Source organism: Tribolium castaneum, chromosome 2 (assembly GCF_031307605.1).
Source record: "Tribolium castaneum strain GA2 chromosome 2, icTriCast1.1, whole genome shotgun sequence".
NCBI lineage: Eukaryota > Metazoa > Arthropoda > Insecta > Coleoptera > Tenebrionidae > Tribolium > Tribolium castaneum.
The window spans coordinates 3,045,082-3,060,791 of NC_087395.1; the positions used below are offsets into that span (position 1 = coordinate 3,045,082).

At 30.3% G+C, this 15,710-nt stretch overlaps 1 protein-coding gene and 2 long non-coding RNA genes across 3 annotated transcripts in view; 1 reads left to right on the forward strand and 2 right to left on the reverse strand.

Moving 5' to 3' along the window:
* The window catches only part of LOC135265502 (uncharacterized), a 116,138-nt gene that overhangs the window by 99,798 nt on the left and 630 nt on the right, over positions 1-15,710 (reverse strand). The gene's annotated exons all lie outside the window — the stretch shown is intronic.
* LOC135265383 (uncharacterized) lies at positions 63-2,954 on the reverse strand. Its single transcript, XR_010333024.1, has 2 exons — positions 2,745-2,954; positions 63-2,695 (listed from the first exon to the last, which is right to left on the reverse strand). It is a non-coding gene; the product is annotated as an uncharacterized LOC135265383 (long non-coding RNA).
* On the forward strand, positions 10,920-13,696 carry LOC103313249 (uncharacterized). Its single transcript, XM_064355134.1, has 5 exons — positions 10,920-11,675; positions 11,734-12,105; positions 12,154-12,371; positions 12,953-13,109; positions 13,172-13,696. The coding sequence occupies exons 1-5, from the start codon at positions 11,465-11,467 to the stop codon at positions 13,282-13,284; spliced, it is 1,071 nt and encodes a 356-aa protein (XP_064211204.1). The 5' UTR covers positions 10,920-11,464; the 3' UTR covers positions 13,285-13,696.

A 15,710-nucleotide genomic window follows, 5' to 3' on the forward strand; every position in this document is an offset into this window, starting at 1 on the left:
TGTGTGCTTTTTTGAACTTTTTTATTGTGGGAATATAAATAATTTGATGGATCAATGATTAGTTTATAGTTATCGTATCGTGTATATTGGACTAGTGATAATAAATTTTTGTTACAAGTTTATTGTCTTTATTTGTTCTCATATTTTATTTTTCGTATTCTTTGTAAATATTCAGCAACAATAGTTGTCTAACATCAGAAAGTGTTATTAGCAACTATTGTTGTGAATATTTACAAACAATACGAAAAATGCAATCACTTTAAAAGAAAAGTAACTACGGGCAATTCAAATCGCCCGCGATAACACTTAGTACGCGCTGGCCACAATAGATGTGCTAGTGACATTTTCGCTCTATCGGGACAAGGATAGATGCGTTTCTGTAAAACCTGTTATTCTGTGGTGTAGATGTGTGTGTTATGTAATTACTTCTTAAATGGGCACCCCTTCCCACTGCTAAGTCTCATCGGATTTAGTTTATAAAATAGTTTATTAAAATAAACTAAAAATTAATTAAGATACAGACAAAATACAGGGCTTCTAATTAACCCCTAGGGTGACCCCCGACTCTTAAAAGCGTCCGTAAACATTCAAAATAAAAAGGGATACACAGAAATTTGATTCACCTAATAAGGAATAAATGGAAAAATTAGAAGGTTTATACAAAATAAGACCACAGCGGTAAAGGTTTCATAATCTAGCGACTACCCCATAAGAAAACTTCACAAAATATGATAAAAGTGACGATTAGTAGATGATACAATTGATGATATATTTTTTTCTTTTCAAGGAGTAGTGTTGATGACTGTGTTACTTTGAGTGTTTGTGCGTTTTTTCTCAATTTCTCTAAAACTTTTGTAAGTTCTTTTTCAGAGTTTATTTAACCATTTTTTGCATAACTACGAAAAACTTCATTGTAATATCCGTTGTCTTTAATTAACTCAATTAATTTAAGAGCTTACAAGATCAAACTTTCTCAACAGCAGCACCAACCCCCTGAAAAAATGTAAATGGTATCACCTCCTTTGTAATACCTCAAAGGAAAGGTATATATCTTGACCACGAATTCGGCTGTGTCATTGAATTTGCAAGTTGGTAGAGAAGATCGTAACACAACATGCAGATAAGAGTTCCATAAAAACGTAGTGTTCAGCAAAATAAAATCTTCACCTTAGAAGAATATGTAGTCTTAAAACCAATTCCACATGAAAGTTAAAAACACGCCATCAAACAAGAATAACAAAAAGATCCTACCTGATCCGTTGATACGAAATATTTTTGGTAGCACACAACAACAGCTCACGTCACTCGCTTCCCACATTCAACTATACTTATAACCATAGAATAAAAGAGAGGAAGAAGCGAATCTCTCTGTCTACCCCTCGTTTTTTCGCGAAAGCGCCACCTAACCTGGGGAGAACAAACTAATTCGATAATAGCGGGAAATTCAAACAGGACATTTTATTTATTTTCCAAATTTAAAGAATTATAAATGTTAAATGTTTCTGTACTCATGCACTGTTACGAGACATTTTAATAAAAAAGCATCTGTAACAGTTGCAATAGCACAAAAACATTTAACATCGCTTAATAAAATGAAACAAAGTCTTTCCAATAAAAATTTATTAAAAAAATAATAACGTGCTGGAATGTATAGGCAAAATTAATTTAACTCGAATTGTTGTTCATAAACATACTCAGATGTAATAATATATGTAAATACATTGTCTAAATATACACAATGATCCAGAGAAACTGAGTATGTTGGCATCAGATTAAATTATTGAATTGCTACCTGAAAGTGTACACTATTGGTATCCTTTAAAATTTAAATTCAGATTGCTAACAGACACAGTATTTCGGGATCAGTCTGTATAAATACATCAGTTTTGTTGGTTTGATTACTTGTCTACAGACTGTTCAGAAAAGCAAAAAAATATCAAAATTTTGCTTGTAACCTTTGACAATAGTCCAATTTTTAAGTCCCTTAAGGCTAAATTTAAACAACTATTTTTCGAAATTTATTCGCGGTTATAAGGTTTACGGACGTTTGTAAAAGCGGCCCTAACACGTACTTTAACAGTTTGATGTCAAAGTTCTTGATAAGTTTTGAAATTTTTTAAAAGTAATCTCGATTGCATCATAGTTATTAGTAAATTACTCAAACACAAGAGAATTACAAGTGTGCTAAAATTATTTTAAATAAAAACCCACATATCTGATATACATAACTATCACTGGAAGTTAACTGATTAAAACTACCATGTAATCATTTAAATTTATAATAATAGTAGGCTTTAATATTGATTAACTTGTATGGTACTTGTAGAATACGTTTTTTCGCTTAGTTTCTAAATTAAGCAATCACAAAAAGGACAAACCTTGTTTTTTTAACAGGCATAGGCGTTATAACATGGTGTAAAACAACATAAAAGATTAAGACATAGAGGGACATGGCGAATTTGAAAACCTTGAACCATAGCAAGTCCTAAACTCCCTGCTTTCACAAAATACTAGCTTCGCAACTACAATAAATTTATTTATTATTATGATATACCTATTAATTACTGCACATTATATTTAACTCGTCTTCATGGGATTTTCAATTACATCCCAAGAACCGTTATCATCTCCAAGGACGGTCTTCATCTCCTAAGTTTGTGTGATCCTTCTTGGTGTAATATGATTATATTAATATCTAGAAATCGCAATTAATTGTTGTATAGACACCTTTCAATAACGTTTACCTTAATTTGCCTTAAGTTGATTCATCCTTCATTAAAACACTGTCATTCACACTATACACTAGATTCAAATAAAAGATCCATATAAAAGTAGAGATGTTTGATCACAAAAACATCCAAAAAATCACGTTAAATCGTTTTCTGAAGTCTTTAAAACACATTAAAACAAAATGTCGCCAAAAACCACAACGACAGCAAAATAATCGGCTGTTGATAAATCAAAGAATTAGAGAGAGAAGTGTGCGCACGTCGATTATTTTTAAGTGAACCTTCTTTACTTTTAGCAAAATGTGTGACAGATTCCTTTAAATTTACAGATTTCTTTGCAACTGACGCGACCTCTAAGCTGGAGCACACGAACTATTTTAGCCATTTCCCCCCTTTGCCCCACCCCTCCTAGTGAACACATAATTTGTATACACTTTCAGGGGCCTGCTTATAACGTTCTTTCCCACCCCTGGTTTATATACAATTGGCCTTCACTGCTGCATGCGCTTGCGCATATCAAGAAAACATTTTTAGGTAGGGGAACTTATACACGATTTCTCTCGTCATAAAATACGTAAAAGTTTAATTGTTATTCATTGGAAAATTTGGGAACACAAATATGATGCTCAAAATTAAAACCAAAGTAAAAAATGCTAATACAGTGGATAAATTTCTTACGTCCTGAAGAAACAAAAAATGAGCACCACAAAAGGAAAGTGCGTACAGCTATCACATTTTCTTCGTAAATTCGACTTTTATAGCTCTTCTTTTACATTTGTGACTAATAATATAATAATAAAACAATGTCTTCAAAAATTTAATTAAAAAATGAAGCATCCTCTTAAATTTCATTACTAGATATTTTACACATAAAAATAAACAGAATAGTGAACTCTGTTTAAATGAAAACAACTCGTTCCCCTATCTCACATTTTTCATGACTTTATTTCGTTTCGGAAATATTAACGATTTCAAAACAAATTACTAAATTCACTGCTTAGAAGTATGTAAAGCTTTCAAATACTAATAGCAAACATCCCTGACTTTCCAAGTAAAGTTGAAGAAAAAGTTTAGAAATTTTATTTATATATGTCCTCGTGGACATGGAATGAACTAAGATCAAAAGTAAACAAAAATCTCAGCGTTGGATCAATCTCAACTTTCTAGGTAAAGTTATAAACTTAAGACTAGTTTTCCCGTGTTTCAAGCAACTTTCAACAGAAAAGCATTTTAAAATTATGAAACAATAGTTTACAATCTATCGGCAAAAATGTGTCCGACATTGCAAAGAAATAACCTTAAAAGATTTTTCTAATCAAATTTTCCTATACGACTCAATTATTAACCTTTATGAAAAAAGAGAAAAAAAGTGTTTTTTTAATAACAATTTATTTAATACATATTTTTTTGTAAATACATTTTTCTAAACAAAATTAAAAACTCTATGCATATCTAATGCAGTTTTTATTAATAAGCCAAGTAAACATGCATATTCGATTTATGCATATTTTCGTTCAAGGAAAACGATCCCATCACAAAATATTCAAAGAGAAAACAACCAGTAGTTCATAAACTGGACTCAAACGATTAGTTTCCTTTTTGAAATTGGTTTTAAATGACCATAATCCTTCAACTTTTATAAGTAGTTACCTGCAGGGCCGGATTACCCATTAGGCTACCTAGACTGAAGCCTAGGGGCGCCAGCTTAAATAGGGCGCCGGCGAAAACAGGCTGCATTAAACAAAAGAAAGGAAAATTGCAAATTAAAAATGAAATTATTTTTTCCCTAAAATAAAAAAACATTTGTCAGACGTTAGACAAGTGAGGCGCGTTTATTTTGCACACGTAGTCGTTCTAAACGATTTCAACGTGCTTGATTAAAAATAACATATGAAGTTACTGATAGCGTTTACAACAGGAACAAAGTGGATTGAAATCACGTAAGATGCATTTTTTTCAAGGGAAGTATCGCATTTCGCATCGAATGAAATCAACGAAACCGTAGAACGAAACACTACGAAATTAAATTCGCTGGTGCATCCATCTGCAAAATTATTTTGCTAGTTTCGGTAATTTTTATTTATTTTTCATTGACTTTTGCAAATAGAGAACGGTCGTTTTCAAGGTTAAAATTAATTAAAACGTGTTCACAATAACACAATATCAAAATTTCTCTAAATTAGGATATGAAGGGCTTATGTGCTCCAAAATTTTACATTTCTCTAAAAATATTTTTTGCGAGGCGCACAAAAAACGTTTTCCGCGGAGCGGCAAAATCCCAAGTTCTGTCGTTGTATTACGTGTACATATTTAAAAAACAACCCGAATCTTTTAAGAAAGCGTAAAAAAATTAAAGGGACACGCATCAATAATAGAATAAATTTGTAATATCGGAAGACCGAAGACATATACAGGCTGATTCTTTTAGTGCCTACATTAAAAACTTTTTAACTTCTATTATAGCTGGAGTTTTAACATTTTGTGTACAATCCAAATCGACCATTCTGAGTTCAACTAAATTACTTACAATAGGGCTGAATTTTCGAAACTACGAAAGATTAGCGTCAACTTTGAAATTTTCAATAGTAAGCACTTAATTTTATTGCATTTTTGAATTCGCCTTTTGAAACTGAGTAAAATGTACCCTGTTGTTAGTACTTATCTGTCATAGTTTTTGACTCATGTCAATTTTTTGATACAAAGGACTAGGCACACTTCTTATGGGAATTTAAGGACCACTCAAATTGAGTAATTTTTATATCAATCGATGCGTCATAAAAAACTGAACAAATCATATCATTGCGCCAAACGTGTAGCTTAATTAGGAACGCGGAAAATTGCAATCAAAGTGAAGATTTGTCCCATAATAAAAGCATTGGGGCGGCTTTTCGGTGAGTACAAAGAGCTTGTAAATCGTCGAGATTTACAACACTGCGGTATTGCTACAATTACTAGATTGGGGGTCAGGTATGGGGAACAGACACTTTTATGGAAATAGGGATTTAAGCGGACAGAAGTAATATCTCCAACAATAGGAATAATTTAAATTCAATCGCGATTTCTGGCTTTCCTAATCAAGCTACATGTTTGGCGCAATGATATGATTTGATCAGCCTTTTGAGATGCGTCGATTGATATAAAAATTATCCAATTTGAGTGGTCTTTAAATTCCCATAAGAAGTGTGCAGGGGTTCATTTAAAATATCACGGTCCGTGAACTCTTTATAATAAGTGAATATTTTTGTTGCACTTGATAGCCAAAGGTTTGAAGGCTCTTCTTAAATCTTCAGTATTGTCAACTGTCAAATTGTAAGACTACTATGATTTTTTGAGAATGATGATTAAAAAATGATTATAAAACAGTTTTTTGAATGGCAATCAAAAGAACATCAATTTTTGTGCAGGATTTTATTATTATTTTCTATATCTATCTCTTACAGTATTGAAAATAATCGCAAAAAACCGAATTTCAGCTCATTATTTTCATTTTTAATCAAGTAAACTTTGGAAAAACACGATAAAATTGTGGTAGCTATTAATTAAACGAAATGTTCGATTTGTTCATCATTTTAATTCAACAAGTTTAAAATTCGATGGTGGACTGACTGAGTTACTGTACATAATACTTTAAGTTATAATAAACCATAATTAAATATTATTTTACTGCTTATTCGCTAAAAAGTAAATAAAATGTTGATGTTTGACAATTGTTGACCATTTTGCAAAGTCTACTTGATTAACTATGAAAATTAAGAAGTAAAATCTGTTTATTTGTGATTTTTTTCAAAAACTGTAAGAGATAGGTATATGATGTATTAATAAAAGTCACCATAAATATCGATGATCTTTCGATTGCCGTTAAGAAAATAAGGTCGTTCCACTTAAAAAACGGAGTTATAGGAGATGTTTTGATAACCATTTTAAAAAAATCATACTAGCCATGAATTTTGACAGTTGACAATTTTGAAAACTAGAAGACTCTTCAATCCTTCGGTTACCAAATGCACCAAAAATTATTCATTTATCGCAAAAGGTTCAAGGGCTGTGATGTCTTAGATAAATCTTTGCAAATGAAAATTTTAACAAAAAAAATAAATGTCAAAAACTATGACAGATAAGTGCAAACAACTTGACTACATTTTACTCAACTTGAGAAGGTGAATTCAAATATGCAATAAAAATGTGTAGTTACCATTTAAAATTTCAAACTTGGCGCCAATTTTTTGTAGGTCCGGAAGATCATATAATTTGAAAATAATTTAGTTGAACTCAGAATGGTCGATTTGAATCGTATACAAAATTTTAAAGCTCTAGCTGTAGTAAAAGTTGAAAAGTTTCTAATATAAGTCATAAAGGAATCACGCTGTATATACATTATATAATAAGATAATATAATAATAATATATAATATATAATAATATAATAATTATAATAATATAATCTATAATATTACAGACATTAAGATGGGCGAAACGGAGATTAAATACGAGTATCCACTTAAGAGCAATAGGAGAACTTCTGTTTATATTTATGTTTAAACAAACTAAACAAAGACTCATGAAGAGTTGAATTTGATCAATCGGTAATTAGAGTTCATGTGTTAACTTTCCGTCTGAAAATATTGTATGCATCGTGAAAAATAAGTGGTCTTAGATTTACAGAAAGCTCTGTTAAAATTTAATTCGTTGTTAAAAGTTAACTACGCGAATAGACCAATGAAACTGCTTCAATTTGATCGGTTAATCACGCATTTAATTGTAAATTAAATTAATGACTCTTCTATAAATCGGTCCTAAGTCGTCTTTTAACAATTGTAAAAAATGTCCAGAAAAAACAAATTAAGTGGTACACAAAGGAGAAAATTAAATAAACTAAAGGGGGAAAAGCAAGAAGAAGTTTTACAAAAAATTCCAAAGTTAGAATCTTTTTTTGGAAAAAAACTGATGGTGAGCCTAAGCAAATTTTTAATTTTTAATTTTGTTGCTACTACGTGAATTATATTTAGAAGCTAAATATAAAACAAAACCAAAACAAGTTTCTTCGATACCGAAATTTTCTGAGACATCATTACCTGGTACATACAAAGAAGTTTGGTCAGACAAATTAAGACACTCACAAGATCAATCTGAAGGTACATCCTTATTGGACGGTAAGAAATCAATTCTTTTCTTATTTTTGACTGTAATTTTTATATATCATTAGTTTATGAACAACAAATTCACTCGTGACACAAATAAGCTACGATCCTGCTCATTGGACTTTAGATAATATCAATCAAGCAATCGATTTTGTTATAAAAAATCCAATTCACCAAAATTTAAATGAAATCGATTTTGAAAAGTAAAAGTTAAATGTACTAACTATCGAAAAGTCTACTCCGATGATAGTCACACACAAGAAACAACCCAATAAACACACATACGTATATTCAACGTTTGTATGACGTTGGATTAGTTGAAATGTCGTTACCAGTTGAAAATTTAACGGTTTAAAATTAGTTGAAAAAAGTACGTTAAGAAATTCAACGTCTATAAAACGTTACTTTTTCTTAGATATTATGTGTTTGTCTAGATCAACGTAAACTAAAAAATGCACTTTAACTTTAAATATTACGTGTTTTATAAGATGGAATAATAAAAAACGCTCACAAATATTTAACGTATAGAAAACGTAAAAATTCATATCTAAATCTTATATTTTGGATGATACGTAACTTTACATACAATTTCTTATTTTTTTTCACGTTGATTTAAAGTCGTTTAAATTACAAGCAACGTTAAAACACGTAGATTTTTGTATTATGTTAGTGTTGAGTATGTAATAATAATGCTCATTTATTAATTTAATAAATTATTTAAAATTAAACTCGTTAATAAAAGTCTATAACATAAAGGTACTCAAAAGACAATTACATATATGAAACAGTTTATTATACTTTACTAATAACTTTATATTGTAAATGCAACGTTACTTTTACGTTGCTTTTATTACCAACGAGCATATATGGAATAGTCCACATATTGTGGAATAGTCGGTTAGTAAGGGTAGCGCGAGTGTACGCGTTTGCGTGGTGATTAAAGTAAAATTTGCCATTTTGTGTGTCTGATGGCCGACTTCTCTGTACATATTGCTATGCTTTTCATTTCTGTGTGTGATTATTGTTAAATGTAGGTAAGTATAATTACAGTTAACACATTTAAGTATCCCATTACACTTTTTTATATTGTCGTATTGTGTGGCGCAAGTTAACATACTGCATGTTATTAAGAGAACTGAATTGCTACAAAAGTTGCAATTGGAGTTAATCATAACAATATCTAGTGGTATTCGTATACCTACTACTTATTTACGTACGCTATTTTTTTTTCTTTTTATGCAAAAAGTTGTAGAACAAAGTTTTCCTAATAACCTTGACTCGGTAGTTCCTACGTTAAAAATATATCTAATTTCAACGTTTACCTACCCGATCGATTATTTACTACACGTGGTTTTTGTTTTAGGCATCTTACTCTTACTGCCGCCTAGGTAACATAACTAATAACAAAAGTGAAACTAAAATTGTATTATTATTTTTTAAATACTGAAAATGTTGAAAAATCAAATTGTGGGGAAGCGACAGCTTCAACGTAGAGCTAAAAAACAATTCAATCTTTTAAAACAATCTCTTTTAACAGCACCATGTATTGATAATAATTGCTTAAATAGATGTGTTGACAACAATTCCTCAAATCCAAGTTTTGTAGTTGAAACCAACGATAGTTTAGAAAATTGTGATGAACGTGTGGTAAATGAAAACAATATAAGTTCGGTGCTTTCCAATAATTTTGATGTTAATAGCCTAGACAACAGTTGATCTGATGTTTTTTTGGAATTTTCTGAATGGCAAAGTATTAGTGATGAAGAAAATGATAACTTTGAAAAATTCGGAGATTTGAGGAATCAACTTCGTCAATGGAAAAGTGATTATAATATTACTAATAATTCTTGTTCAGTTTTGCTAAAAATACTAAATCCCCACATCAATACATTACCGTTAGATGTAAGAACTCTGATGGCAACTCCACGTAACACAGATACAACTAAATTAAACAATGGCGAAATGTATTACTTTGGAATTGAAGAAAAAATTATATCCAAGCTTGAACGCGGTTTAAAATCAAATGTTTCTAAAATTCTGTTGCAAGTTAACATTGACGGTTTACCAATCTTTGAAAACAGTTTGTTAGACTTTTATCCAATTCTTGGACTGTGCAAAGAATTTATTGATGAAACACCATTTACTATAGCTATATTTTGTGGTCGCAGTAAACCAGATCCGTTGGAAAAATATTTAGAAGATTTTATTGCTGAAGTAAAATCGCTTAGATTAAAATGTAAAAGCCATGAAGGAAAAAACTATAGTTTTGATATTAATTTTTTTATATGTGACGCTCCAGCCAGAGCCTTCTTAAAACAAACTTTTGGTCACACTAGCACTTTAGGATGCGAACGTTGCAATATTATTGGAAAACGCTTAAACAATCGAATTAATTTTGCAGATAATCCCATTAACAATTATCCTAAAAAATTATATTCGGATTTCTATCTGAATGAACGCAAGGAATATATTAAAAACTACTCCCCCTTATTACAATTAAATATTGGTCTTGTAAGTCAATTTCCAATAGATCCTATGCATTTGATATATTTAGGAGTTGCTAAACGCCTGCTAATTAACTACTATTTAGAAGGAAAAGCTCGATATAGACTATCCCAAAAAAATATAAGAAAAATTAATGAAACCATTTTAAAAATTAAGGAATTTATACCTTCCGAATTTGCCAGAAAACCTAGGTCATTTAAAGATATAAAACGATGGAAAGCTACAGAATTTAGACTTTTTGTCATGTATACAGGACCCATTATCTTGTGGAATATTATTCACGATACATATTATTCCCATTTTATTTTATTACATTGTGCCACGTTTATTTTATCTAATGAGTACTTTATTAAAAATTATTTATCAACAGCAGAAGACTGTCTACGAAAATTTGTAAATTTATCTTTAAACATATTTGATGCTGATTTTATAGTTTTTAACGTTCACAGTTTATTGCATCTAATTGACGATGTAAAAAAATATGGCACAATAAACCAATTTTCATGTTTTCCTTTTAAAAATTATTTAAATTCTTTAAAATCCAAAATTCATTCAAAAAATCATGCTTTACAACAAATTCACAGGAGAATACATGAGGCGGAACTTTTGAATTGTAAAGTACCAAGTAAATCGGAAATATTTAAGCCAATTCATACTATTCAGAAAAATTTGCTTGTAGTGGACACAGAATATCGTTTCAATGTAAGAAACTAAAGATGCCTAATTTTGTAATATCAGTTTTTCATCCAGATAATTGTGTGTTTACCAAAAAGAAACAAGTTGTATTAGTTAAAACCATACATTTTATTGAAGAAACTTACTTATTTGAAGGTGTACCTTTTCGATATTACGATGATCTGTACAAATCCCCGATTGCATCTTCAAAATTACATATCTTTCATGTTCGCAAAATGTCAACGAATAACGCCATTACTTTTAATAGAAATGACATTCTCCATAAATGTATATTATTTCCTTTTAAAAATGGGTTTGCCGCTTTTCCGTTAAACAATTTGATTTGTTGACTGAATCCATTTTTTTTTTAAATACTACCAATTTTAGTTTCATAAGTCAAGCATTAGTAAAAACAAATATGTTCGCCGTGGTGGAGTTTATGGGTACAAATGGGGATTCCTCTCATGAAATCTCAATTGTGCCATTGATATGGTTGCAAAAAAACGATACCAAATGCTACTGGCCCATTAAAACAAACAACATAGCATTTGAAACTTTTGTAAAAATACAAACTCCGTTTAAAAGGTCGTGGCCTTTGTACAAAATTTATGAAGTTCATTTTAAAACAGGTAGGTGATGAGTATTATTTTCAATAAGTGTTGATTTTAATATTTTACATTTTCTTAGCATCTTACGAAGAAGCTGAACTTCATTTAAAACTACTTATTAATAACTCTGAAGAAAATTCTACAGATCAGAGTAACCGCAGCTTGCTAAGTCAGAAACAGCCAATAGATAGTTGCCCATCAAGTAGTGAAGGTTCTGACTCGGATCTTGAACCTCAGATTAAGCGAATTTGTAATAATGGACCTGGTACTAAGTGTTCCACCAACACAAAAAGCGACAACGTTTTAACATTAACATCAACTGTTGTGCCACCATCTCAGACAGAACCGTTTGTTGTTACTGTTCCCGGTTCTTCTCGCTCTTTTGCCTCACTTACTACTGCTACAGCATCCCCATGTACGTCTTCTTTTTCTTCTACTAAAGCTGATTCAGGTAATTTATTAAAACAATTGCTTCATTTATTTTAGTGGTCTCTTACAGATTTAGAAAATAATATTCTAAAAATATTAACCAAAATGCAGACAGATATAGAACAACAATCGATTATATTAAATGAGCTAGTTTCATTTAATAAAAATGTTATGGTCGCAAAATTAATAGCTCCTGAAAACTTACCACAATTTCCACTAAAAAACATTGAAGAGTTTCAACGGTTTGAAACATTGCTTCAAAGTGATACTTCTGTGCGTCAGTATATGGTAATTATTATTAGAATTGCCTATTCAAATTTTATTTTTATTTAATATTAGCTGCTACCGTATTTTATTATAATTTGATATACAGCTTGTGTCGTAAGGTGAAGATCTACCCAAAGTTACGCTATTTAGTAACGGTACAACAACCAGAGGAAAATTTTTCTTCTAGGTTTGAAAATACGCGGATCAAAAGTTACACTTTATCTTTTTTTTGAATTATTTGAAAAAATGTCGACGATTGGGTTTGCACATGCAAAAGGAATAGCAACTTTGAACCATTTTTTTTTCAGTTTACATAAAATATTTATTCTGGCAATAATGTATGGAAATAGAAAATTAAATCCTTATTAGGGGTCAATCTCAAGTTAAAGTTACGGCGGTGCAACTGGAAACTAAGATGCAATGGCCTAATTCAACTTGAAATCGGCCCATTATATATTACAAAATGAATTAAAGATGCGTTACATAATTTATTTATAGAAACAGGCTTAATATCTTCTAGACGAAACTACAAACTTTTTTATCCTCGCATCACCTTTAAATTACAAGATTTTATAAATCATAATTAGTAAACTAATTTATAGATTAGAAGATTAGCAGCTTTGGGAGGTTCGGATCCGGAATCCCTTACTAGACGAATAATGCGCTTCTTGATAGCTAATCAGCTTGGAGTGCTATATAATTGGAGAGGCAAAGATAAACTGGCCTTTAAGGATACAAAACTAATGGAAATTATATATGGTAAGTTACTGAATTATTTTGTTATCAAATACATTTTTAAAGTCGTCATTTATATTTCAAAGATGCTGGCAAGATTAACTTCCAACAGACTGACAAGAATGACGCCAGAATCGAAAAAACCGTCAAGGAATGGTTGAAATTTTCGAAAAGTAGACTAAACAAGAAAAAATCATAAAAATATGTTTTCTTTGATTTACAAAATGATTTGTTTTTATTTTTAACTGTTTTTTATGTTCGCTTGATTTAATGTTCATTTTTTCTAATAAAGTGTTATGAAATAAAGGTTTTTTTACCGATTTTTAAAAATAAAAAATGCGAAATACGTAAACTTAACGTAAAATTTATATCGTCGTAATCACGTAGAAATTAATAATTTTTATACGTTATTTTATTAGTTTATTTATAGGTATTTCAAACGTGATGTGGTAACATGTATGTAACGTTGATTGTTACGTTAAGTTAACGTTTCTAAGACTGGTTTTACACAACGTTTTTTCGAGCGACATGTCAACTATGTTTTTAACGTCGTTCGATAACTTCAAATCAACCTATGGTTACCCTATGTTTTTAAACGTTTTTTCTACGTGTATGTGTTTATTGGGCAGTAGTTCATAAACTGGACTCAAACGATTAGTGTTTGCTGAGTGTTTCCTTTTTGAAATTTGTTTTAAATGACCATAATCCTTCCATTTTGATAAGTTGTTACCTGCTAATGCATTTTTGAGAAATTGTTCAGAGTACATGGGGTGCCGTTGGATGTCACAATTCTCTATTCCACAAATTATGGAAAAACTAAATATCAAAGTTTAAAATTCTCTGACGAATCTATGGTTTTTGAAAAAATACCAACTTAATTAGTGTTTATTACTATGAAAATATTCGTGAATTGTGTCCGAAAGAGTTTTTCAACATATTCATATATAAGAAATTTTTACAACGTTAAGAGTATTTTAATCTTTGAAAAAATTCCCCTTTTTTACAAGAAATGAAGAACGACATTATTTAAACCGCTAAGGTGATATTTTGTTAATATAGTCATTAATATTTGAAAAACAAAATTTCTCTAAAACTTACGTAATTTTTTTCTCAGAGTTTATTTAAGCCTTTTTTGCATAGTTACGAAAAAATTAAAAAACATGTTCCAATAGTGTACAGAATCAACAATTAAATTTGCGGCAACAGACAAACAGTGAAAATTTGTAAACAAGCGACATTAGAAAGTACATTCCATTATAATGTAAAAAAAAATACAGATATAAAATAGGCTTTTCCAGTAGGTAAGTAGCGTCCTATCTTCTAATGAAAGATTAAAGAGAATTGCGAATTCTTTTCATCCAATAAATTATCCAATTATCCAATAAATTGAGGATTTTTCCAAGAGAAACGACAAACACCCAACGCGTTGCATTTTTTCTATTAATTTATATTTTTATTTTTGACGTTTTTTGATTTAAAAAATGTATATGATGGCTTTATTTTATTTTTTTACAATGTATCTTGATATTATCTATTAGTTAATATTTGAGATTAAGTTGAATAGCTTCAAGATAGAATTCACCTCCCCACCTGTTCATTATTCTTTAATCTTATTTAATAAAACCCCTTTTTGATTGTTATTATTATTATGAATAAAACATTGAATGAAATATTAAATAAAAATAACGACAAAATTTATAACTCGTAAAATCTGTACGCATCGAAAACCCATTTGTAAGCATAACCTAAAACTTCAAAACCCCATTTAAGGAGTATTTAACCACATAAGATTGTATTGTCACGCAGATTAAGTAAGTATGCAAAATTTCAGTTCATTGGGACAACAGGAACCCTTTCAAATTTGGCTCCAAAAATATAAAACAGACAGACAGACGAGAAAGGAAGTTAAATAAAAGCTTTTAACAACGGGTGAAGAACGAAAAGACCCACCACCATATTTTGATGAAATTAATCCGATTTTGGATATTAAGCATTAGGTGAACCCCCCATATCTGGAAGATTTGATAACATGGATGAGCCATCAGCAAGCTGTTCGAATGCTTCCTCGCCTGGGAACAGTGAACATAGTTCCAATTTATCCGGTGTCACGAACAAAAAGAAATAAAAAATCGGTTTGTGTTGAGCTAGTCTAAAGCTAGTCTAATATTCATGCTGATATTTCAGATTCACTTCATCCCACCCTACTTCCATTCGTTCAAGTACGAATTTTAATAAGGTAGTGGTGTTACTTAAAGAGCAACATGAACAGTTAGGACAAGATAAGGCACAACATATGAAAGTATTAGAAGATGCCATAAAAGTACAAAAAGCTCAGAGGGGACAATTTTTAATGTTTTTGAAAAAAGCTGTAAATACTGAAGATACTTTTTGTGGTACTTATTGTTTTTTATACCTGTCCTACTTAAGAAATTTTATTCCTTTAGTTACCTACAGAGTACATATGTGCATTAGTTTAGTTTTTATATTTCATAAGAAATATTTATTTACTGTAAAAAATGCGATTCTTTTAAATTTTGATCTACTTATCCATGACAGTTACCTCAACAATGAAACGTATTGTGTAAATAACTTCAGCATCGCCTTATCTGTCAATATGTCCAGAAT